At 39.5% G+C, this 27369-nt stretch overlaps 1 protein-coding gene across 2 annotated transcripts in view; it reads right to left on the bottom strand.

The window, feature by feature from the left end:
* The window catches only part of TDRD7 (tudor domain containing 7), a 102944-nt gene that overhangs the window by 8572 nt on the left and 67003 nt on the right, over positions 1-27369 (bottom strand). For both annotated transcript variants that reach the window (XM_006863134.1, XM_006863135.1), the window contains 5 exons: positions 19984-20095; positions 18177-18379; positions 10129-10263; positions 8198-8284; positions 1608-1742 (listed from right to left, as the gene is read on the bottom strand). In XM_006863134.1, the coding sequence (XP_006863196.1) occupies positions 1608-1742; positions 8198-8284; positions 10129-10263; positions 18177-18379; positions 19984-20095 (672 nt within the window). The remainder of the gene's footprint in view (positions 1-1607; positions 1743-8197; positions 8285-10128; positions 10264-18176; positions 18380-19983; positions 20096-27369) is intronic.

Genomic DNA, 27369 nt, shown 5'->3' with positions numbered 1-27369 from the left:
TGCCTGTATGTGGAACTTTTTTTGGTGGGGATGGTGTGTCTTAAGAGCAGAGTGCTCATTACTGCTTGTAAGGGTTGGGCAGGTAATGGAGGGAGAGAGACAGCCAGATGGGAGCATTCCCAAAGCTCCTGTGGAGCAATGCCAATTGAGATGGTCACTCCACAGCTTCTCATTTGTTAAGAGATGCTAGAAGTGGGGAGTTTGCTAAGAAATTTTCTGATTTTTAAATCTTGGCAACTAATTCATGTTTTGAAAACACTGTGAAAACCAAAAACCAATATCCACGGATCCTTTAGGGTCTACAGTCCATCAATTTGCTACTTCTGATTTGGCAAGGATGTTGTCAGGACGTTGTTAGTCAAGCAGTTAGGACAACTGGGCTGTCTGGTGGCTAGGGTTTCCTCAACCAAGAGTTCTCACATCAATCAAGTAGCAAATCTAAATTAAGATGAACGATTTCTAATGTTTTTTAAAGCTGAAGCACAAAGAAGGCACTATCACATTCTAATGCAAATAAAGCCAACGGTTTACAATTTTTGCAAATACCCAAGTGCACATTGACGTGTGCCTATGATTTGGGGGTGGATTGGTGGGGGGGGAGGGGATACAGTACTCTGAATTTCAGATGTCTAAGCAGTGGAAGAGATCCCCTCCAGCCTTGAATAGATGTTCTAACAAGGGGATGCAAAGGCGAGTGGTATTGATTAAGTCAAAGCAGTGCACGGGGTCACCTGTGTTGGCGCCAACTCAACAGGAGCTAAGAGCAAGGACAGCAGCACTTAAAGGTCTACCAATTTTCAGTATTATTATGGCTGATCAACAATAAAGTACAAATGATTCTGAAAACATACTTTAAATGAATTAAACAGCTTTCCAGTAATAGTCATCGCTTGGAAAGGCGAGGGTGATTAGACTTAGAGAAATGATAAAAGCCACGATCAGCTACTTTTACTCACTGACTTTTAGTGGCATAAGATGCCTTCTCGCAAATATAAGTGGAGAGGCATCTTGTAACTAAAAAATAATGAGAACTTCCACTCACTAAAAGAGGTTTGGTACAAAATCTTTTATTTTTAATCTTGGAAGGGGATCTTAATGCTTATAGACTCAAAATAATGCAGTTACTAAAATCAGAGAAAGTCCTCTATCTCTGCAGTTAGTATTACAAGCTAAGTGAATCTTTTTTTTCTTTTTTTAATGAGAATCTGTGGGAACAGGATTCAAAATCAACAGATTCCCAGTGTGAATGGTTACCTAAGTAAACTAAGAACTCTGGAAGTAAATATTTGTATACAATACACTGCAACTGTGTAGAAATCAGTATTGCCATCTAATTACTAAAACAGAATCTCTAACTAAATATAGTCTAATTACTTGAAAACAGACATTTGTCACAAAATATTCCATAAATTTGGCTGGTCTGATTGTCTAAGTCAGCTAACTTTTACTTCTGAAACCCAGTAAGCAGCCACATTTAGACAGTTTCCAATTTTCTTAAGAACTAGGATTCCAAACATTAATGAGATCAACACTGAGAGGGCATCTCACAAGACGATTACACTGCATTCGAATCTCTTTCAGCAGATTGGCCTTGTCCCAGAAAGTACCTGAGGTGGAATGGCAATCACTTCTTGTATGAACCGAGGTGGAATTTCCCGAAGCTCTGCTACTTTTACAGACATCATAGTGCCTGAGTCTAGGAACTGGACATCAAGAGCCCGGCTACTGTGAACGTTTGTGATCTGAAACGAGACAAGCTAATTTACTAGCATCTCCAAACAACCAAATGCTTCTATGCAATTATATTTTGTACAACTCTAAACTATATATAATCAGCACTGGGCTGTGAAACACAAGGTCGACAGTTCAAACTCACTTGTCGCTCTTTGGAAACCCTATACAGGGTCACTATGAGACTCCATAGACTTCTGGTATGGCGCTGTGGGTTAAGGGGTTAAGGCACTGGACTGCAAAGTCAGTTTGAACCACAAGGTTGGCAGTTGAAGCTCATCAATCACTCCTTGGAAACTCTATACAGGGTTGCTATGGATTTGGAACCAATTCGACAGCATTTAACAACAGCAACATGAGACTCCACAGCACTAACAACAACAACAAAAAATGCATATGGAGTCTGGGGGTGATACTGTTGGATAAGCACTGGACTGCAAGGTTGAACTATAAGGTCGGAGGTTCAAACTCACCAGTCGTTATTCAAAAACCCTATAGAGGGATGCTATGAGTTGGAACTGACTCAATGGCACTTAACAACAGCAACATCAAAACTGAATATTGGAAGTGCTCGTGGTACTATAGGATAAGCACTAAACTTTCAACCCCAAGGCTGGTGGCTCGAGTCAATTCATGTAAGAAAGATGAGGCTTTCTGCTCCCATAAAGTTTTATAATCTAGGAAATCCTATACAGGGTCTTTATGTGTTGGAACCAACTTGACAACATTTAATAACAACAAGAACAAAATTGCATATAAAAACAACAAAGACAATAGGTACTAAGATTTCCCTAATTTAAAAATCAATTTATTTAACTAGAAAGACGTTCTTTTAAGAGTAGAATTGATTTCAATATTGTTTTTAATTCGTCTAATTAGTAATAATCAGTACACTAATAATAAAATCCACACATGCAGCAATATTAACTATTTATTCAATTCTAGGATACTAACAATTACAAAAAATCAGTACTTTTTATATAGTACTGATTAGGAGATACAATCTGTTCTCCAAAATATCAAAATATAAGGAAAAACTATTGTGTCTTAGCAATGAGACGCTGAAGAATAGTTTAGAGAAAGATTTACTTGTCATAAACACTACATATTTTAATTATAAGATATTTTGGTATTCTATAGCTTCATTAGAAACATAATGATAGTTTAAACATTTCTCCTAATTTAAAGAACTGGCACTCAGAAAATTATAAAGAGGCAAAATAAGTCCAAATTGACTGCTCAAAAACTGGAAAATTACACAGTGTCAGAGTAATATTTACCTCTCTGTCATAAAATGATTTCCGTCCGTAATGACATCATCACAATACTAGGTTCTAGATGAACCTTATGAGTGCATTATGTCCCTAAGTAAGTCACTGTGTTCCCTGCAGCATTGAACACTAGCCAAATACAGCCCATTCAGAAGGATCATTTGGGTTTTAAACCTGCAACTGCATTAACTGCCACCTTAAGAATGGTGGTGTCTTTAAGGCAGACATTGTCAAAATGGAGCAGATCACAAGCTAGACATGGAAGGCACACACACAAAAAACAAAGCCCCTTTCTCCAGGGAATGCTGTATTAATGTAACAGCACAAATATGCTAATTTCTTCTTGTTGTTGTTAAGTGCCCTTGAGGCTGTTCCAACTCATAGCGACCCTGCATATAGGATTTCCTAGGAGCAGCTGGTGGGTTTGGTCTTATGGTTAGCAGTCCAATGCTTATTCTATAGTACCAAGCCAGGACACAACAATCGGTAATATCAAACAATATTTTATATATTATTTATTTATCCAAACATGTATATTGAGTCCTGGTGGTATCGTGAGTGACATGTTGGATTGCTTACCACGAGGCCTGCAGTTTGAATCTATTAGCCACTCCCCAGGAGAAAGATGAGGCTTTCTGTTCCCATAAACATTTACAGGTTGCTATGAGTTGGAACTGACTCGGCAGCACACAGCACCATATACTGAACATACACAATGGTTTGGATGGCATATACTGAGTACTTATTACATCCAGGCATCTCTGGACCATAGAGATCTGCTTCTCCTTCTCAGATTCCCCCTGGTTTATGGAAGGTAATACAAACATGCAATAGCTATTCATATTCAAGTAATAAAGCTATTCATAGAGTATTATGAGACCAGAGAGGATGGGGACCTGACCCAGCCAGTTAGCAGATGGTAAGGAAAGCTCCTAGGAGGAGGGCATGTCTAAAATATGTACTTTTCTTTCAAATTAATTTTTATTATTATTTTATTGTAATACCTCTATGACAGAAAATTTAGAAAAATTTAACAAGGATATAAAAATCATTTGTAATCTACTAGAGATAATTACTGTTAAATTTTGTGCATATCCTAGTCTTTTTTTCTGTGATACGATATTATTTACAAAATTAGAATATACCTGTACATATCATTTCATAACTATTTTTGACTCAAAGTATCATAAATATTCCTGTAATTAAATATTCTTCTACAACATCATTTTAGTGTTACATTGTGTGAACTTTTTGTTTTTATAATAAATGATATTTATTAGACATTTATGTATTTTTTATAAATTATCTACTTATATCCTTTCAGAGAGCTCTGGTAGCGTAGTGGTTACTAATTGGGCTGCTAACCTCAAGGTCAGCAGTTCAAAACTACAGCGGCTCCATGGGAGAAAGATGAGGCTTTCTGCTCCAGTAAAGATTTACAGCCTTGGACAGGATCCCTATGAGTTGGAACCGACTCCACGGCACACCACCACCATCACCATTCTTTCAGAACTAAACTTAAAATTATGAACGGGAGTAAAACTGGTTGGTGGGCATCTAGTTTGTGGTTACATCTGGGCACTTCAAACAGAAGAGAAAGAATAAGCAGACATTTGTTGTTATGTGCCGTTGAGTCGATCCCAACTCAGAGTGACCCTGTACAGGGTTTCCAAGGAGGGCTGGTGGGCAAAGACATGGACGTAAGAAATACTTGTTACGTGTGAGGTCGACATGCATTTTGGTTGTAAAGAGGCAGGGAAGGGCAAGATAGAGGCTAGAAAGCAGCAAAGGCTCTTAGATATCCCAATGATCATATGTCAAAGAACTTGGACTTTTTACCCTGTAGGTAAGAAGAAGCCTACAGGCTTATCAAATCAAGAAAGCAAGGTTGGCTAATTTGCAAATCTTATGAAAATTATGGACACTTCCCCCTCTGCCCCACAAACACATAGATAGATGTTTTGGATTAAATAAGTGTCATCCTCCCCTCCCTCATATACGTCTTGTAAAGGCTAACCCTATCTAGTGGATATAATTCCATTTGAGAATGGGGTTGCTTTGTTATGCTAATGATGACATGTCAGTATCCAATCATCTTCAAGATAAGCACAGAGAAAAAGAGATGGAGGGAGACAGGTCAAGGCCAAATGAAAATGGACAAACTGAGGAACAGAAGCTGAAATGAGATGAGGAGCTTCCCCTACAGCTGGTATAAAGCCTTCCCTTAGAGCCCGTGTGCCTTGAATTCAGACTTCTGGTATAGCACTGGAGGTTCAAATCCAAATCCACCAGCTGATCCTTGGAAACCTTATACAACAGGGCCAATCGGTTACGAATCAGGCTGCGAACCTTAAGGTCAACAGTTCGAAACTACCATCCGCCTCGCGGGAGAAAGATGAGGCTTTCTACTCCTGTCACGATTTACAGCCTTGGAAACCCTGTACAGGGTCGCTATGGGTCGGAATCGACTCGACGGCACTTAACAACAACAACAACAACTCTGAGTCAAAACTAACTTGATAGCACTTAACAACAAAATTGTGAGAAAGTGTTTCTGTTTGTTAGAGCCATCCACTTGTGGTGTCACTGCTATTGTAGCACTAGACACTTACATACTGTATCATGGGGGTTGGTTCAGGGACTCCCCTGCAAGTAGAGGTCCTTGTACCTAGGTTAAGAATCCTTGCAACAAAGGAAAAATCAAATAAAAACAAAATCAAACCAAGATTTGCATTTTTAGCAGTTAGGCAAACTAGAGATATTAAACAAACAACAATAATGAAAAGAAAAATCAACAGTAAGCCCAGAAAATCCAAAACCTACCTACCTTTTAAGAAGTAGAGACATTGGCTACAATTATAGTAAACCTGCTTACAAATTCATCACTGAGCTTACAAGAGAGTAAGGGAAACTGTTAGAGGCTGGAAATCAGAGAAGTGTGTGAGTGCTGAAGCCCAAACCATCCTGTGTGAGACCCAGGGCCTCACATCCGGGCAACAGGGAGGGAGGAGTCGAGTCTCCATATGAGGGTGACCCCCTCAAAGGCTGACACCCTCAAAAGAAGGGTGACTTTGGAGAGCTGTTGTTGGGTGCCATCGCATCAGTACCGCCTCACAGCAACCCTGTGTACAACAGAACACAACACTGTCCAGTCCTGGAACAACCTCACAATTGTTACCACGCTTGAGCCCATTGATGCTGCCATTGTGCCAATCCATCTTGCTGGGGGCCTTCCTCTTATTCACTGACCCTCCACCTTACCAAACATGATATCCTTCTCAAGCGACTGGTCCCTCCTGACAATATGTCCAAAGTATGAGACAAAGTTTGGCCATCCTGGCCTCCAAGGAGCACTCTAGCTGCACTTCTTTCAACATAGATCGGTTGGTTCTATGGGCAGCCCATGGTACTTGCAATATTCTCCTTTAACACCATAACTCAAATGCCTCAATTCTTCTATGATCTTCCTTATTCACTGTGCAGCTTTCGCATGCATATGAAGTTATTGAAAATACCATGTCTTGGGTCAGGCGTACCTTAGTCCTCAAGCTGACATCTTTGCTCTTCAACACTTGAAAAAGGTCTTGTGCATGAGATTTGCCTAATGCAATATGTCGTTTGATCTCCTGACTGCTGTTTCCATGAGTGTTGATGGCTGGTCCAAGAAAAATGAAGTCTTTAACAACTTCAATCTTTTCTCCATTGATAAGAATGTTGTTTATTGGTCCAGTGGTGAGGATTTTTGTTTTCTTTACATTGAGATGCAATTCATATTGATGGCTGTGGTTTTTGATCTTCATCAGTAAGTATTTTAAGTCCTTCATCAGTAAGTATTTTAAGTCCTCTTCACTTTCAGCAAGCAAGGTTGCATCATCTGCATATCACAAGTTGTTAATGAGTCTTCCTCCAATACTGATGCCATGTTTTTCTTCATATAACCCAGCTTCTCGGATTATCTGCTCAGCATACAAGTTGAATAAGTATGGTGAAAGAATACAACCCTGTTGCACACGTTTCTTAATTTTAAACGATTCAGTGTTCCCATGTTCAGTTTGAACAATTGCCACTTGTCCATGTACAGGTTTCTCATGAGCACAATTAAGTGTTCAAGAATATTCATACTTCGTAATGCTGTCCATAGCTTGTTATGACCCACACAATCAAAAGCGTTTGTGTAGTCACTAAAGCACAGGTAAATATCTTTCTGGTATTCTCTGTTTTCAGCCTAGATCCATCGGACGTCAGCAATGATATCCTTCATTCCATGTCCTCTTCTGAATCTGGCTTGAACTTCAGGAAATTCTCTGTCAATGTATACCTGCAGCTATTTCTGTATTACCTTTAGTAAAACTTTACTCGCATGGGATATCAAAGATATTGTCCGATGATTTTCACATAACATTGGGCCACCTCTCTTTGGAATGGGCACAAATACAGATCTCTTCCTATCAGTTGGCCAGATAGTTATCTTCCAAATTTCTTGGCATAGATGAGTAAGTCCCTCTAGATAATATTTGGTAAAGTTAGAGATTCGCCTTCGTGACACCCAGAAACTCCATACCTACATCTGTTCCCTGGGAGATGCAACCTAAATACCTGTTATGGGGGGAACAGAGAGAGAATGCTGGCTTACCCACTCACTGTTTTATCAGACAGCAGTGAGAACAAATGACCCACACACATGAATCTCATCAACATAATGAATGAAAAAGCAGGAAGAATCAATATATTTTACTATTTATATACATTTCAAAAGTATATTCAATTAGCTATATTATACCGACAAACCAACCACACCTGTCGGGTCAATTTCCACTAACAGCAACCTTAAAGGACAGAACAGAACCACTCCTTAGGGTTTCCGAGACTAAGCCTTTATGGAAGCTGACAGGCTCGTCTTTCTCCTGAAGAGCAGCTGATGGATTCAAACTTCTGACCTTGTGGTTAGTAGCCAAGTAAGTAACCCACCACGCCACCATTTGTTCTTTTGCTCTATACTTTTACATGCATATTGGCTTATGTGTTAGAGGTTGGTGGGAGATGAAAGGAGATGAGGAGGGACTCTCAACCACACTGGTCAGGCTTTTATTTCTTCCACTAATATATGGCAACTTATTTCATTTTAAAAATACTTATGTGCGTCTCTGAAATATTTTACGATAAGTTATTTAAAAAATTAAATGACTGATTTTTACCTCTACTCGTGACCATTTTCCTTTGCAATGGAAGAGGCAGATTTTCCCACAGAAGGGTACTGAAATGAAGTACTCAGAGGTCATGTGCTGTAAGACAGGCAGGCAGGGTACTTTTACTACTTCTTAGCAAAGAGCATATTGTTACACCATTAAACAAACTAACAAACAACTGTGTTACAGGCAGTCTGGTTAACCAGAATGCTACACAACTTCCAGAAAGAAGTTACGAAACTTCTGTCTTGTTACTCACGCATATGCTGATGACAGTGATTTACGTTCCTTACATGCCATGGCTCATAAATCAGAACGGTTAAAACGTCTAGAAAATGTTAGCACGGAGGTCGGTATGCTCTGGCTCCACCAGGTAAACAGGAAGGAGAACAGCATGGATGAAAATCGAGGAGACTGGACTAGCTATCCCCAAAGCATCTTCATCTTTTAACATTTAGTTCTCAAACAAATGTCACCAACACAAACATTTGCCAGTGAATGCCAACCATTTGTGGTTGTAGGTCTTTTCGTCCCTTTCTGCTGAAGCTGGCAGCTGGGCACCGGCCTATGGTGGCTTTCAACTCAGGGTGAGCAACTTTACTCTCCACATCAACAATGTCTCAACTCAGGTTACCACAGCCCTGTGGTTGTTGTGTGTTGATGAGTTGGTTCTAAGTCTGTATGAGGTTTCGGAGCGTGACTGGCAGGCTTGAAATGCCGACCTTGCTGTTACAAGTCTAGTGTTTATCCTACAGCACCACATCAGGGCTCCAACTATCAAGAGTGTTTTTTTTACCTCCATAAGTTATATGGGGACTTGTGGTGTGGCGCTGTAAGATAAGCACTGGACAGCTAGCCACGAGGTCGCCAGTTCAAACCCACCAGCTGCTCCTTGGAAACCCTTTAAAGGGTTGCTATGAATTGGAACAGACTCGAAAGCACTTAACCACCACCACCACAGGTCATAAGGACATCTATGCATATAGGTCACTGGACTCAGCCTCTCTGGGTGTCTCAGCTTTCTCCAAGACAGACAAACTAAACTTAAGCAATGCCTTTTGGACACATATATGACATCTGTCATACAGACACAGACAAAGATCTGGTGCCTCAATTCCAGACTGTGGTGTAAATACAGGGTTAACTTCATTCACTAATACTTTGGAATAGTCTTTCTATGTAACATACTAGATGAGATACTGTAAAGAATATAAAAATTGGTAAGGCACAATCTCTGCCCTCAACAAGCCTACACGCAAGTAAGGGGAAAAAGCATCAGAAGAGATAAAATACAAAGTTGAATACTAGTGCCACAAAGCACCATATGTACTTGGTAGGTTAAGGGAAAATCTCACACCTGGGGACGAGAGGGTGGGGACTGAATCAGCATTATTAGACTTTTGCTGCTGGGAAATCAAGCCATTCTCTGGATTAGGGTTATAATGTCCTACTGGAAGTAGAGGAAATCATCTTAGAAATTTAAAACAAAGCAAAACTCCAACAGATCCTGATTCAGAAAATATGACAATTATGGAGTAAGGAGATTACTGATACAATTTAAACTGCAGAACTGCATTTACCAAAGTAGCAGGTTCTCAAGGATGATAAAGGGCAGAGGGAGTGAAGACTAAGAAGATGACAGCAGATTTAGGAAGGGTTCAATTCTCCTAAATTCGAAGGTTTATTCTTTGCTGAGGCAAAAGAGCCAGTGGGGTCTCACAGGATCACCAACTGAGTGCTAACCTACCCACAGTTGAGCACTTCTCTTCATGCGGGCATGGTGCTAAGTGGGCTGGTAACCAATCATTTTTGTTGTGCTTTTCCCTCTGAAGTACTAAAATTCGGGACCCTTGTCTAGTATTCAAAACTGACTGGTACTTAAGCAACTTAGCGAACCACTCGAGCTTACACTTTGAGAGCTAGATGATCCCCCGCTATACCTTGCAATGGAAGTAGTCCTCTATCTTATGTAGAAGGTCGCTGAGTTTGTTCAGACCCTTACAAGGCACCTGGCAGTAGAGTGTTCCGTCAGAGCAAATATTGGTGACTTTGACATTTGTGTACATGGCATCAACCTGCAACAAACAAAAGAGCACACGGGAGAAGATTCAAGGTTAGGCCTGAATGTTTGCAAAGAGAATGAAGCTCCTCCCTACCTCATGTAAGATACTGTCTGCCTGTCTGTTTTAAAACTTGAATGACTAGATGCTCCCATTCATTTCAAAATATCTTAACTCCGGTAGATCGCAACACATTTTTTGTCAAAATCTCTCACCTTTCCAAAATGTTCAAGGAAGTTCACCTCAGTACAAGCTGGAGGATAAAACTAGTTAGTGCCAGGCTGATTCTGGCTCATGGCAATGCCACGTGGGTTCACACAGCGCTGTGCTCTTAAAAGGCTTTCAACGGCTGTTTTCAGAAACAGGCCACCAAGGTTTTTTTCCCAAAGCAACTCTGAGGGGGTTTGAACTGCTAACTTTCCATTAGCAGTTGAGTGAGTTAACCATTTGCATCACCCAGGGATTCATTGTTCAAGAATAGATAGGAAGGAAAGAAATTCCTAACTTAAACGAAAAAAAAAAAAAAAAACCCAAACATATTTGGATTTGGATCTCTCCCTTTTCAAAAGGCATATCTGAAGGCACTTTGCCAGGCATAAGAGAGACATTTTGCATAAAGCGTTATCAGGCTGCGAACCGCAAGGTCAGCAGTTCAAAACTACCAGCTGCTCCGCGGGAGAAAGATGAGGCTTTCTGCTCTCGTAAAGATTTACAGCCTCGGAAACCCCGTTCAGGGTCACTATGGGTCGGAACCGACTCAAAAACACTTAACAACAACAACAACAACATTTAACACATTATCACATCCCCTAGCTGAAAGGCTAGGAATAGCTTTAACTTTAATTTTCTCCACACTGATGGAAAAAAATCATTTAAAAAATTATTATGTAAGCCATATTTTTGGAACATTAGTAGAATCAATCACCCTATTTTAAGTCCATAAGCTACATGAATTTTAAGTAACTTACAAAGCGGAGCCCTGGTTTATAGGATAAACACTAGACTAAACAAAAGATTGACAGTTCAAACCCACCGGCCGCTCCTGGGAAACCCTATACAAGGTAGATATGAGTCAGAAACGGCTCAATGGAACTTAACAACAAGGACAATCACAGTTACTGGTGTTGTTAGGTGCCACTGAGTTCATACTGATTCACAGTGACCCTATGCACAACAGATGAAATGCTGCCCGGTCTTGTGTTCACCTCACAATTGTTGTTATGTTTGAGTTATTGCTGCTGCCACTACACCAATCTGTCTCTTTGGGGGTCTTTCTCTTTTTCTCTGACCCTCCATTTTACCGAACATGATATCCTTGTCCAGGGACTGGTCACTCCTGATAATATGACTGAAGTAGTATGAGAGATGAAGTCTGGCCATCCTAGCTTCCAAGGAGCATTCTGACTGTACTTCTCCCGACACGGATGTTCTTTCGGCAGTCCATGGCACTTTTAATATTCTCCTCCAGCACTATAACTCCAATGCAACAATCTTCTATTGTCTTTCTTATTCACTGTCCAACTTTCACATATGTATGAAGCTATTGAAACTATCATGACTTGAGTCAGGTGTACCTTAGTCCTCAAGCTGACATCTTGCTCTTGAAGAGGTCTTGCACAGCAGAATTGCCTAATGCAGTATGTTGTATGATTTCTTGACGGTTGCTTCCATGAGTGTTGATGGTTGAGCTGAGCAAAATGAAGTCGACAGCTTCAATCTTTTCTCCATTGATATGGATGATGTTATCCATTGATATGATGATGTCCGGTGGTGAGGATTTTTGTTTTCTTTACACTGAGGTGCAACCCATACCCAAGCTGTGATCTTTGATTTTCATCAGGTAAGTATTTTAACTTCTCTTTGCTTTCAGCAAGCAAGGTTATATCATCTGCATATCTTAGGTTGTTAATGAATCTTCCTCCAATCTTGATGCCATGCTTTGCTTCATATAATCCACCTTCTCAGATTATTTGCTCAGCACACAGATTGAGTAAGTATGGTGAAAAATACAACTCTGGTATACACCTTTACTATTTTAAAATCATTCAGTGTTCTCTTGTTCTGTCTGAACAACTGCCTCTTGGTCTATGTACAGGTTCCTCATGAGCGCAATTAATTGTTCAGAATACTTATTCTCCACAATGTTGTCCATAGCTTGTCAAGATGCACACAATTGAAAGTTTTTGTGTAGTCAATAAAGCACAATCACAGTGTAAAGGTTTAATTTTATACATTTTAGTCTAATCATAATATAAAGATAACTCAGTATTGTTCTACTTAGCAAACATTTTCTCAGTATTGCTTCATAAGATTATTCTTTTAATATTTCTACCTATTCTGTACAGTGGATGCTTTATAATTTAGTTAAAGGTTTCTCACTTTGGGGGTATGTATGTTCTTGACATTTAAAAATTTTAAAGCTAATATGAATATCTTTATGAATATAATTTTCCTCTGTTTGTATTATTCTCCCCTAGAGTTCGAATCTACCAGCTGCTCAGTGAGACAAACAGGCGGCTTTCTACTCCTGTAAAGATTTACAGTCTTGAAAACTGTACACAGGGTGACTATGAGTCAGAACTGATTTCATGGCACACAACAGCACCAGCAGGATTATCCTTGCAAGGAGACTTGGTGGTGCTGTAGGATAAGCATTGGACTGCTAACTGCAAGGTCAGCAGTTTAAATTCACCAGCCACTCCAAGGAAGAAAGATGAGGTGATTTGCTCCTGTAAAGATTTACAGCCTTGGATATCCTATAAAAGGTCACTATGAGTTAGAATGTACTTGATGGGAGTGGGCTTGTAGGGATCCTGACAGTGTGATGGTTAAGTGCTTGCCTGAAAACTGTAAGGTTGGCAGTTGAAACTCTCCAGAAACTCCATAGGACAGAAGATCTGGAGATCTGCTCCTGTAAATATTACAACCTTGGAAATCCTAAGGGGCACTTCTACCCTGTCCTAAAAGGTTACTATGAATTTGAATTAACTTGATGGTAATGGATTAGAAGACAGATTACTTAATCTGTTGTAATACCACATGTCATGTTGTTGTTGTTGTTGTCAGGTGCCATCAAGTCAGTTCTGACTCACAGTGACCCTATGTACAACAGAATGACCCTATGTGCAACCTTCATATACAACTGAAAATACCAGTGACTTGAGTCTGGCATACTTTAGTCCTAAAATTGCTCCCTCTGCTCTTGAACATTTAAAAGAGGTTCTGTGTAGCAGATTTGCCTAGAGCAACACATCGTTTAATTTCTTGGCTGTTGCTTCCATGATTGTTGGCTGTGAATCTAAGCAAAATGAAGACGTTGACAACTTCATTCTTTTCTTCATTTATCAAGACATTATTTACTGGCCTAGTTGTGAGGATTTTTTTTTTCTCTTTACATTGAGGTGCAATCCACACTGAAGGCTGTAGTTCTGATCTCTTGTAAGTATATTAAGTCCTTTATGCTTTCAGCAAACAGGGTTGTATCATCTGTACATCGCAGATTGCTAATGAGTCTTCCTACATTCCTGATGCCATGTTCTTCTTCATATAATCCAGCTTCTCGGATTATTTGTTCAGCATACGGGTTGAATAAGTATGGTAAAAGAATACAGTGCTGGCGCACAACTTTACTGATTTTAAAATATTTACAATCCCCTTGTTTTGTTCAAATGACTACCTCTTGGTTTATGCACAGGTTCCTCATAAGCACAATTAAGTATTCTGGAATAACCATTCTTTGTAATGTTATCCATAGTTTGCAAAATCTTTGCATAGTCAATAAAGCACAAGTAATCATCTTTCTGATATTTTCTGCTTTCATCCAAGATCCATTTGACATCAGCAATGACATTCCATGTCCTCTTTTGAATCCAACTTGACTTTCTGGCAGTTATGTGTTGATGGGCTGCTATAGCCACTTTTAAATTACCTTCAGCAAAATTTTACTAACGTGATAGTTGTAATATTGTCAGATAACTCTGCATTCCACGGGTTCAACTTTCTTTGGAATGAGCACAAATAAGGATCTTTTCCAATCAGTTGGCCAAAAAGCTGTTTTCCATATTTCTTGGCATAAATGAGTGAGCAACTCCAATGTTGTACCAGCTTGTTGAAAGATTATAATGTGTATTCCATAAATTCCTGGAGTCCTGTTTTTCACCAATGACTTCAGTACAGCTTGAACTTCTTCCTTCAGTACCACTGGTTCTTGATCATATACTACCTTTTGAAATGGATGAACATCGACCATTTCTTTTTGGTACAATGACTCTGTGTATACCTTCCGTCTTCTTTTGATGCTTTTTGTATCATTTAATGTTTTGCCCACAGAATCTTTCAATATTTCAAGTCCAGGCTTGAATTTTTTTCTTCAATTCTCTCAGTCGGAGAAATGTTGCACATGTTCTTCCCTTTAGGTTTGCTAACTTCAGGTCTTTGCACATTTCATTATAATATTTCACTTTTGTCTTCTCCAACTGCCTTTTGAAATCTTCTGTTTAGCACTTTTACTTCGTCATTTATTCCATTTACTTTAGCATCTCTACACTGGAGAGCAAGTTTCAAAGTTTTTTTCTGACAATCATTTTGGTCTTTTCATTCTGTCCTTGTCTAACAGCCTTTTGCTTTCTTCCTGTACGATGTTCTTGATGTCATTCTACAGCTCTTCTGGTCTTTGGTTATTAATGTCTAATGCTTCAAATCTTGAAGATGTCTCTAAATTCAGGTGGGATACGTTTAAGTTCATATTTTGGCTCTCATGGACTTGTATTATTTTTCTTCATTCAGCCTGAATTTGCGTATGACCAACTGGTGATCTGTTTGACAGTCGGCCCCTGGCCTGGTTTTGGCTGATGATATTGAGTTTTTTCACCATCTCTTCCCACAGATGCAGACAATTTGATTTCTGTATTCCATCTAGTGAGGTCCTTGTGTATAGTTGCCTTCTATGTTGTTTAAAAGGTATTTGCAATGAATCAGTAATGACACTGCACAATTCTGTTTTGCATTCTCCAGCATCATTTCTATCACCAACCAAGGCCATAATTTCCAACTCTGATCTTTCTTCTTGGTTTCCAACCTTTGCACTCTAATCACCAGTAATTATCAATACATCTTGACTGTATGTTTGATCAATTTCAGACTGAAGAAGTTGGTAGAATTCTTCAATTTCATCATCACTAGCTTTAGTAGTTGGTGTGTAAACTTGAGTAACAGTGGTATTAACTATTTTCCTTGTAGGCATATAGTTATCATCCTATCACGGACAGCACTGTACTTCAAAACCTTGAAATGCTCTTTTTTATTATGAATGCTACACCATTCCTCTTTAATTTGTCATTACTGGTACTATAAACCATATGATTGTCAGATTCAAAATGACCAATACCAGTTCATTTCAAATCACTAATGCCTAAGATTATCGATGTTTATACATTCTATTTCATTTTTGACAACTTACAATTTTCCTAGATTCGTACTTGGTACATTCCACGTTTTGATTATTAATGGATGGTTGCAGCTGCTTCTCCTCATTTTCAGTCGTGCCTCATAAGCAAATGAAGGCCTGAAACATTTACTTCCTTCAAGTCATCATGGTCAACTCTAATTTGAGGAGGCAGCTCATCCCCAGTCATATTTTGAGTGCTTTGAACCTGCGATGCTCATCTTCTGGCACTACATCTGACAATATTCTGGTGCTATTCATGTTTCCATAGTTTGGCACTATGACTAACAATGCTCTGCTGCTTAAGCTTTTCAGTGGCTAAGCATTCAGAACTATTTCCGCCTCTCCTTTTTCCTTCTCTGTCTTAGTCTGAAAGCTCTGCTGAAACCTGCCCACCATGGGTGACCCTGTTGGTGTTTAAAATACTAGTGGCCTAGCTTCCAGCAACACAAAGTCACCACAGTGCAACAAACTAATAGACGAGTGGTGGACATATCACATAGCCTTGGGAAAATGCTAATGTATACTCATGAAACAATGAGAAAAGGCAAATAATGTGACCCCTGGACCACACTTGAGGAACACTTTTGTACAGACTTATTCGCAATTTCTAATTACTGACTTGAAAGAACTCTGTATATATTAAAGAAAACCATCTTTGTTATGTTGCTGTTGTTAAGTGGCGGGGAGTCAGTTTCAACTCAAAGTGACCCTATATAAGGCTTTCAAGGAGTGGTTGGTGAGTTTGAACCTCTGATCTTGTAGTTTAAATGGACTGTAGGCTCTAGTGCTTATCCTACAGTGCCACAATGGGGCTGCATCTTTTGTTATACATGTTATAAATCTTTTTCAAAGTAAAAGCTTTGAATATTTGCTTCTGGTATTCTTTGCTTTGTTTTAGGGAAGCTGCACGGCTCCATACTCAATTGTATCACTTTCCTTTTATGGTTTTTTGATTCTGGGATGTATTTAGAACATGCTTTCTACTTCCAATAATATAATGCTATGTTGTTGTTGTTAAGCGCCATCAAGTCAGTTCCGACCCATAGCGACCCTGTATAGGGTTTCCAAGGAGCAGCTGATGAGCTTGAACCACTGACCCTGCAATTCAAACGGCTTTGCAGTCTGGTGCATTAACCCACAGCGCCACACCAGAACTCCTATACACCTATGCTTTCTTTGATAGTTTCATGTTTAAATGTTTGATCCATTTAGAATTTATTCTTGCTATAAATAAAAATGCAGAAATCAGTTTTATTTTCCCCCAAATAGCTAGTCAGTTATTCTAACACCATTTCTTGAATAACTCATTTCCCAATTTGTTATACTGCCTTCACCACACATTATATACATACTTATATTTGAAACATATTTAAATTCACTATTCTGTTTCATTAGTATCTCCTTCTATTCCTATGCTTCTTCCACATTGTTATAATTACTATTTTATCACATATCTTTGTTGTTGTTGTTGTGAAGTGCCATTGAGTCGGTTCTGACCCATAGCTACCCTGTATAGGGTTTCCGAGCAGTAGCTGGTGAGCTTGAACTGTCGACCTTGCAATTCAAACAGCTTTGCAGTCTGGGGCATTAACCCACAGCGCCACAACACCAGGACTACCACATATCTTTAACACTTGGTAAAAATGGTCTCTCTTCACAAATTCTTCTAATATTTCAAAAGATTTTCAGAAACCTTTGTATATTTATTCATTCAGAAAATTTTAGGATGATTTTATCAAATTCCAAAATAATTATGTTGGAATTTCATGATTGCATATAAATTGAAAGATCCATTTAGGAGAAAATTTATATTTTTTAAATTGAGCCTTTCAGCTGAGAATGAGACATTTTTCTATTTATCCAAATCTGCTCGGGTGTGTCTAAGTTTTAACATTATCTATTATATCTAGGCATTTTATACAAGAAATTATTGCCCACATGATTTTTTCTTCAAGTATACTTTCTAATCAGTTACTACCCATATTTAAAACAAAATCCAAACTATTGTTATATGAATATTAATTTTATAATTACAAGGAGTCCTGGTGTGGTGCTTTGGGCTAATGTGTCAGACTGCAAAGTCATTTGAACTGCAAGGTCAGTGGTTCAAGCTCACCAGTTGATCCTTGGAAACCCTATACAGGGTCTCTATGGGTTGGAATCGACTCAATGGCACTTAATAACAACAAGAAGTTCAGAATTTATTATAAACATGTTAAGTGCTGTCACGTCAGTTCTGACCAATAGCGACATTGTATAGGGTTTCCAAGGAGTGGTGGTGAGTATGAACTGCTGACCTTGTGGTTAGCAGTCTAGGGCTTGTCCTATACCAAGACTCTAAAAATTCATTATGGCAAAATAAATGTTTTTTAGTTAAAAAACACTATTTGCCCAACTATTAGCCTGAGATTTGCAACCTTCTCTTCTTGTACCTTTCCATCATATAATATGGGCCACAGACGTCAGTAATGACTGGTGGTACCTGGAGGTGAACTTCTAGAGACTTGTCACAGATGGCCTTTAAGCAGGTGGCATTGATATTGATATCATCTTCTCCTGAGGTATCATACAGAACAACCAGTGGAGTGTCCGCTTTCTCGAGTATTTCCACTGCAAAGATCTTTCCACAAGTTAAAGATTCAACTACTTTCACCAAATCAGGATCATCACTTAGAAATTCCAATCCTAAAAAATAGCGAGTATTTTAATCTCAATACTTAATTAGATCAATTATTTTAAGATAGAGTGATTTTATCTGTTTTGATCATGTATTATATAATTAGGAATCTACTATACAGTACTTCAGTCAGAACCGACTCCACGGCACACAACAACAATACAGTTCTTCAATTTTAAATAGAAGCTTTGATTTACAATTTTCCTTATGTTAATTCTTTAGATTAAAAATTATTTGGTATTATGGGTGCCTTTTCAAATGATTGCACTACAGCAGACAATACTAAAATAAGAAGAACAGTTGGTGACCAATCAGAAATTCTACTCTAGGAGAAATACCCTTTACTTTATGTGTACGTATACACACGAGGAGACTTCAATTTGTGGAAAAATTCCATTATCATTCAATTCCATTTTTCCATGAACTTCATGAAGCCCTTTATACTTAAAACAAAAGATTAATACATAAGAAAAGCTATCAATCAATTATTTTGCCAGTCATATATTTGTCTGTCTTCCTAAGATTCTATCTTTGACTTTTTTCATTTCTAACTAAGTATCTACAATTGTGTTTTCCTTATAAAATGAATTCACATTTATTGAAAATTGAGATAAACACTTTTTCTTTCCTTTTAAAAAGTACACAATGATGACCTTGAGAAAACCAAAGAAACTTGTGACAAATCAAAGCTGAATGTCTACTATAATACAAGTACCAAGTAAATTTTATTGTAGTTCAAGTACTATTTAAAATTCTTTGAAAACTGAAATTCCATGACAACTCTAAGTTAAATCTATTACCCTGATTAAAAGTAGCTCATTACTTCCCCAATGGCACTAAAATGCTTATTTCTATAAGCTGAGATTCAGACTCTTATAAACTTCTCTTGTTCTGTTCTCCAGGCATAATTTATAGCTTTTCTCAAGCCTAAATTTTGTCATAGGCTCTTGATAAGTTCTTTTCAAAACCAATTCCTATGAGCTTCTGAAAGAACAAAATTACTTGAGCTGTATCTTACAGATAGAGTCAAACCGAACTCCTCCAACATAAGAACTCATCCTTGCTGGAAGAAGGTATTCCTTCACAGAGCTAATGTCATGAAAGAATTAGGATCATTCACTGAGTTTAGCTCAAGCTCTCATCCTGTGATCCGTATTTCAATGCTTTTTCTCATTATTAACGTGATTGCCGCATGCATTCCTCTAGTCTTCCTTAAGGAGGAAAGAAATGAACGGTGTGCAGCAACTCTGCATATGACATATGAACTTGAGCTTGGCTGTACCAGGTGTGGCACTTGTAAGCATTGAGTCCATCTCAGTAAAAAAAAAAGAAGCTGAAAATGCCCTTGCAGCCTAATAAAACAAATGCATCAAACTGGTCAAATCCCATGATACAGAACAAAGAAAAACTTGGAGATGGGCAATAGGACCACATTTTTATAATGATTATATTTTACGAAGACATTAAACAAGAATTTATGTATACATCTGAAGAAATAATAGTAAAATACACCGAGATACCTAGTCCATTTTAGTATTTAACAATCTAAATGTACAATGCTTGTAACCTATCAAGATGGACAGGGTGTTAAAAAAAAAAAAGTTCCTCTTACCTGCTAGCTTGCACTTTGTGGCTTGGAATGGAAGTGAACAGAACTTAGGATTCAATTTGTATGCTTTGCTCTTTTCAACATTTTCACTAAAACCATAGTCAACATAGCACACCTAATGATTAAAACAAGCAAATAAACAATTTTTAGGCTCAAATAAAATTTAAAAATTTTTTACTTCTTTATAAAAAATCATTTGAGATAGCTGACTCCATACAGCACCTAGGAACAGCAAAGAATAAAGAAGGAAAAGAAAAATCATTTGATACAGTCAATTAGTTCCATTTTATTCAACAAGTAGCATTTTATAGTAGGACCACAGCTTTTCTTCCTAGTGTAGGGCACCACAGCTGGAAAATGCTAGGTGAGGGACCCTGGTGTAGCCCAGAACAGACCAACAGGGGCTGGGTCACATGGAGCCAGGTCCACTCCTCAGCTGTATCCCTTGGCCCATGGGAAGAACATGGGTAAAACTATGCTCAACTGGGCAGTCTTGTCGATGCCAGGTTCTAGCCAGCACACTTGTCTGCGTCTGTCAGCCCTCACTGCCCACCTTCATTAACATCATGCCTACATCACTGCATTCTTTCTTGGTTTCATGCTTTCCACCCATTCTTTGGGCAGCAGTATTTGTTTCTGAAGGAGGCTTCCCTCTGCTGGATAAGGGTAACTAAAAAACACTGCTATAGGTCCAACCACTCTGGAAAGAAATATGGCGCTTCCTCAGAAGAAATACCTTATGATCCAGCGATTCCTCTACTTGGTATTTACCCACAAGAAATACAAGCCATAACACGAGTAGATATATGCACACCCATGTTCATAGCAGCACTCTTTACAATAGCAAAAATATGGGGGCAGTCTAAGTGCCCATCAACTGAAGAATGGATAAACAAACAAACATACACACAATGGGATATTATGCTACCTTGAAGAACAAGGAAGCTGTAAGCCATCACATAACATGGATGAACCTTGAGGACATTATGTTGAGTGAAATTAGTCAGTTACAAAAGGTGAAATACTGCACAGGACCACTATTGTAAAAGACTAAGAAAAATAGCCCATACTAAAGGAGGGGGGGCGGATTATTTGCTGGTTACCAGGATGTGGGGGGGGGTAGAGTGAGGAGAGGGAGGGAAAGATGGAGCACAGGGTAAGGAATAGACACAGGATAGTATGGGGAGGGGAGCAATACACAGAAGGGGGAGGGGAATGAAAGAACAAGGCAGACAGGAGAACAGTTAGGCAGGTTTGCATGGGCTAAGTGGAACAGAGGTAAATAACGATATAAGCACAATCTTGGAAAAACAGGGATCTGGGATACAGGGATTGAGACATGGTTGGAATGGGCAAAAGGGGGGAAATAATGTTAAGATGCTTGGATGTCTTCTGAATCTTGGTTTCCCTGGCATGCCATTATAAAATAGACATTTGAGGGGGGAGAGAAAGGAATAGCCAGAAATATCACCATAGAAAGCTTATAAATCTGTCTTCTGCCTATAACTGATTGGAATACCTAAAATGGGGCTACAACGTGCCCAGTGAAGGAGGCTTCCTACAGAGCCTTTGCACTGCATAAGACCAAAGGTGGAATCCTGAACCCCATCCAGAATCTTCTGAGGTGGGAAATGTCCACTTGAAAGGACAAACAGACCAGTCTGGAGCAGCTAGAAGAACAGAAGATACTTCTTGAAAGAAAGACTGGCAGGAAAAATCAAAACAATAAGGGCAGTCTGATTGACTACTACAAGAACAAGCAAACTGTTCCCCAAGTGTTCACCATCAAGGCAAGTGGTCAGAACCCCTCAGGGCAAATCCCCTTCCAAGACTAAGATTCAAGGGGAATACACAAACAGGCATGTGGTCTGGCTGGTGACCACGTTGGTCACCGATAAGGGGAAGTGAGGGAAAACAGCAATGAAGCTGCGAGCTAAGCCCTTCAATGTTCAACAGACTTCTGTAAACCCTGGTTGGCCAGCAGTGTGGCAAGATCTGGGGACTTCTGGGCCCAGAGTCAATGACATAGCCACAGAGGATTAGAGTGGAGAGTGAAGCGTCCAGTTGATAAGAAGAGAGGGCATATGCATAAGAACATCCACACTTGCAGATAATACCCACTTGACCTGGCTTCAATGGCTGGATGATCAGAACTCAACTAGAAAAGAAAGAAGGGGAAAATAAAAAAGAGTGATACAATTTGATGAACTTGACATACACCTGTGGAAGCAGTAGCTCAAAAGAGGGAACAAATCTTTACAGCGAGGATCATTCCCACCCCCTCAATACAAAGAGTAGGCAGGGATGAGCAACTTGGACATTGGCTACCCAAAATGGGGGAGAGGGCTACAAAGGCAAGAAGTGACTGGCTTACAAGCTTTCAAGAGGGAACCTAGATCCAGAGGGTGCGGAGAAGGGTCAAATCTCCACTGAGTAGTATCCAATCTATCTGGGCGGGGCTGATGAAAGGAAATGGGGATAGGACTCATGTGGTACAATAGTGGCTAATTGCTATCAGGACTGACTGTGAGGGTTGGAAATGTAAAGGTAGATATTTTGTAACAAGAGGAGGGGAGAGGTTGACTTTGCAGTCCAGGAGCGGAGGTCCCTGGGGCCATCAAGGGACAAGAGTGGAGTGTGGGACCCAGAGAAGCAGTAATGCCAGAGATGGAGGCAGAGATGATGACATGGAGAGATGGAGTGGCTGGGGACTCCAGACTCAGAGAGGTAAGCGGGTCTGTGTGTTGACGACATAGGGGCAGGCTTGTGCGGTATACTCTTTGGTTGTTTGATGATGCATGAAGGGGATTGTAACCATGGAAATGAAACGTTAGAATGAATGTAAAGCTAGTGTTCTCCCATGTAATTATCACATCATTCACAATAAAACATTAAAAAAATACACAAAACAACATTGTTATAAAATCAAGGAAACCTTCATTAAACAAAAAAGATTAAAATGTGAAACAATTCTCAGCATATCTTCCATCTAGGTCTACAGACGTCGGAAGACAGTGTTTCCATTGCTCTTATCCTTCTCCCAAAGAAGTTTTTGCTCTTCAATTTACACTCGATCAAAACAGCAGCTTTAGCATCCTCATGTTCTTTTGAAATGTTGAGTTTTGGGAACAAGAAGTCTGAAGGGGCAAGTTCAGGGCTGTAGGTGGATGGATGAAAATTTCCCAAAGATATTCTCATAGGACAGCCCTGGCTACACTCGAAACGTGAGCGGGTACATTTTCATGATGGGAAAAAAGAATTGGCATGATTTTCTTGACTTTTTTCTCACCAGTGCTGCTTTGAATTTCTTAAAACTTCTTCCTAATAAGCCCGTTATTGCCCTGTTTCCTTCAAGAAAATCTACCAAGATGACTCCTTGGGAATGCTAAACTGTCACCATAACCTGCTGAGCTGACCTCTCTGCCTTGAATTTACCAGCAGATGTCCTCAAAAGCCAGTGTTTTGATTGTCCCTTTCTGTGAAAGCACCCTGACAAGTCTAAGACAAGTGTTATTACTGAGAGAACTCGTCTGCAGCCATGCACTGGATCACAGAGATACACTGAAACCTGTTTTGTTTGGAATAAACCTGTGCATGTATGAACTGGAGCCCACGTAGCAATACTTTTTGATTTCCCCTCATGTTTTTCAGATTCTAAATCCCCCAAAGCAGCCTTTGTGATGGTCTGCTCTCAGCTGCGGTGCATCAACCAGAAAGTGTCTTGGCTTCACAAAGCGCCACAGCTGAAAGCAGCAGTGATGTCATGGACGGACAATGTGGAACCCTCACTATGGAAGCAGATGCTTCTGTTCTGGGAGGTGTGTGCAGCCAATTCAACAAAAGGCCCCTATCTGCTGGGCAAAGTGCTTTGTGTCTGCAGAAACCTCTATGCCTCCTCCTAGCCATCAGCACTTATCAATGAGTCTGGTTACTGTATTTAGGGTATTTGCAAAACCTATATTATGTAGTTAAAACAAGCTACAGAAACGTAGTGCCTCTTTCTTAATTTTTGAGAAAAATAAAATCTAGAAACATTAAGATGTGGGTTTAAAGTGAGGGGAAATGTTCAAAGTCTAATATCTAATTAAGATAGGTGATGGTTTTTAAAGAAAAAAAAAAGTGGGTTCTATTGGTCTCTCCATGTGCGGAAGAAAGAAAAGTGATGAAAACTGAAGGTGCTTGGAATCAACTAGTCCAATGGACCAATGGAGCAGGTGAACATCAGTCACCATGACTCTGAGACCAGAAGAACTAGATGGTGCCCAGCTACTACTACCAACTACTCTAAAAGGGATCACATTAGTGGAAGAAAATGGGGAACAAAAGTACAATTTATATATACATATGTATATTTACATATATATATATATATATAAAGATCAGGTTTCCTAGTCAGAAAGAAGTTTGAGGAACCTGACATTATGGCCTCTGACCACCCTTCAGGTCTGGCACGGTACTCACCCTTGTGGCCCAATTTGTAGTCAATCAATAGATACGTGTTGGAGAGACAACAATATTCCAAGGTATACTCACCATGGAATGGTCAATCATTCAAGATCAAAAGGGCAACATTTACATATGGACAAAGTTGAGAAGGAGTTGGAATATGGATGAAACGGAAATAGGAACCACAGAGAAAACATGGAATAAGTGTTATTGCATGGAGGGGATTGCAATCATTGAGAAGAAACAAAGTGCATAATTCGATGGATGTAAATGTGATGATTTTGTTTGTAAATCTTCACTCAGTTCACAACACAAAAGTTAAAACCAAACAAAAAACCAGTGGGTTCCTGACTTACAGGGCAATGGCATGGCTAACAGGTACCAAGCAACACAGGGGCTGGTTCTTTTTGCTTTCTGCATGAAAATAAAGTCTACAGGCTTCTTAGTATCACGGGTCTGGTACGAAACATAGAAAACAAAAGTCCTGCAGAGCAGAAAATGTAACAGAACAAGAAGAGACAAATCACCTTTGTGAGTGGAGCATGACTCTAGAAAGAAGGCTCAATTGATTCAAGGGCCTGTGAGGCTGTATGTCCGTTATCAGAAAAGACCATCTCCTCCAGCCCACATCTTGACTCAATGTTCCTGTGGGGCCAGATCCTCACGGGGACTTCACACCAGCCTCCAGCCCTTTAAGTAGCCAAGTCCATGTCTCTTTCTCAAATTGGCACCTGTTCTACTTATAGACTTCAGGATTTGGGCATTTGAATCCTTGGTTTCTTTAAAACAGCTATCACTACCTACAACTTGTATTCCACTCTTTCCAATCACAAAATAGAGATATGTGGTCTGATAAAGGGCATATTATGTGGAATCAAGACTCCTAAGAAATTCAGAATGTATTACTAACAAAGACTAAATAACTACTCCAAATCTGCAAAGCGTTTCTGGAATATATGTAGCTTTTTTTCTCCCTTCCTTTTCTTTTGCTTATTTTTAATCACCACATTACCTATTTGTTAAGCACCTAAAATATTTGCACGTGAATCTCTCAGTTTGACTTTCCCCATACCCTACACCTGTGTCCTTTGCGCTCTGCAGATCAGTACAAGACTGCTCAAGAATTTAGTATTCTGGCCCCATCCCATGCCTTGTTCTCTGGTGCCATCAAGTGGCCAAAGGTCTCACAACATCATGTAAGTAATGCTCAGCAGACATTATAGGTCTGGATCAGGCCAATAGACACCAACCTCAAGGGTGACCACATGCTTGTGAGGGAGCCTTTTCCTGTTTGTCATGCTCACCAAGAATTGGACATAGAGAGAGTAAGGAGAAAACCTTTTACTTATGCCAGGCACAACACAATTCAAGAGAATTAATACTGCTAAGAGGCTGGGGGTCAGCTTCTTGGGTTATTTCAAGAACAAAGCCAGAAGAACTGCTACAGCTATTGTTGCCTTACGAGTTAACTACTGTACAATATGCTGAGCCATCCTTTTCACTTCTAGTAATCATCTTTCAAGTCTCAGCAGCAATGGCACAGCTCCCTCCTGAGACTTTATTCTTCTAAGACACCGCACACTTGGCATCCCTTTTTTGGCCACTCTAGTCTTCTCTGCTCCTCTTATGCCCATCACATAAATGCTAGTCTTCCACAGGTTGGTTCTGGAGCCCTTCTCTTCACTATCCGCCCACCCTCTTCCTCCAAGATCTTTTATATCACAACACGCTGGTTATCTCACACTTGTTTATCATCTGTCTCTTTTCACTAGAATACAAACATCTGGAGAACAAGAATTAGTTTGTCTTGTCTTCTGTCCTATGATAGTGATTAATATGAAGATAGAGACCATTTCTCCATTACCCCTCTGTAATTAACCCCGCTGCACCTATTTCCCAAGCCATCTGCTGATCTGATTTCCTACAGATGAATTTTATGTTTTCAAATGATCACTTAGGTAGAAGCATACAGTATGTTGGCTTCTCTCATTCAGCACAGTCAGTGAGATTTATCCAAGTGATGGTGGTATACATTACTAGTTTGTTCCTTTTTTTTTTTTTAATTCAATGGTAAGTAGACATTTTTTACTGTCTACATGTATGAGCAGAATTGATGGGCAACAGAGTCTGTGGTTGTTTAATATTGCCACGTAATTCCAAAGTGCTTTCCAAAGTAATTTTCAATTTACAATTCTACTCTATATGAGCTTTTCTATTATTTGTTTTTTAAAAGTTTTTATTGTGAATTACGCGATAGTTTACATGGGAGACCACAAGCTTTACATTCATCCTATTGTATTTCATTTCATTGCAACGAGTATAATCCCCTCCATGCATTATCAAACAACCAAAGGGTATACCCCACAATCCTGTCCCTTGGCCGCCAGCACACAAACCCAGTCCAGAGTCCCCAGCTGCTCCATCTCTCCACATCATCATTTCTGTCTCCATCTCTGTCATCACTGCTTCTCTGGGTAGGGTCCTGCACTCCGCTCTTCTCACTTAATGGTCCCAGGGACCTCTGCTCCAGGACTGCAAAGTCAACCACTCCCTTCTTTTTGTTATAAAACATCTACCTTTACATTGCCAACCCTCACAGTCAGTCCTGATAACAATTATTCACTATGTATCACAAGAGTCCTAGCCCCACCTACTTTCTTCAGTCCCATCCCAACAGATTGGAAACCACTCAGTGGAGATTCTACCTTCCCCTGTACTCTCTGGAACTAGGCTCCCTCCTGAAAGCTTGTAAGCTTTCTTGTGAGCTTCTTGCCTTTGTAGCCCCCTCATTTGGGGTAGCCAATGTCTAAGCAAATTATTGAATGATGCAGAATGCATCAAGAAAAGATGGAAGGAATACACAGAATCATTGTACCAAAAGGAAATGGTTAATGTTCAAACATTTCAAGAGATACCATATAAATAAGAGCCAATGATACTCAG

This window comes from Chrysochloris asiatica, unplaced genomic scaffold, assembly GCF_000296735.1.
Source record: "Chrysochloris asiatica unplaced genomic scaffold, ChrAsi1.0 scaffold00053, whole genome shotgun sequence".
Lineage (NCBI taxonomy): Eukaryota > Metazoa > Chordata > Mammalia > Afrosoricida > Chrysochloridae > Chrysochloris > Chrysochloris asiatica.
This window is presented reverse-complemented; position numbering and strand designations above follow the sequence as displayed.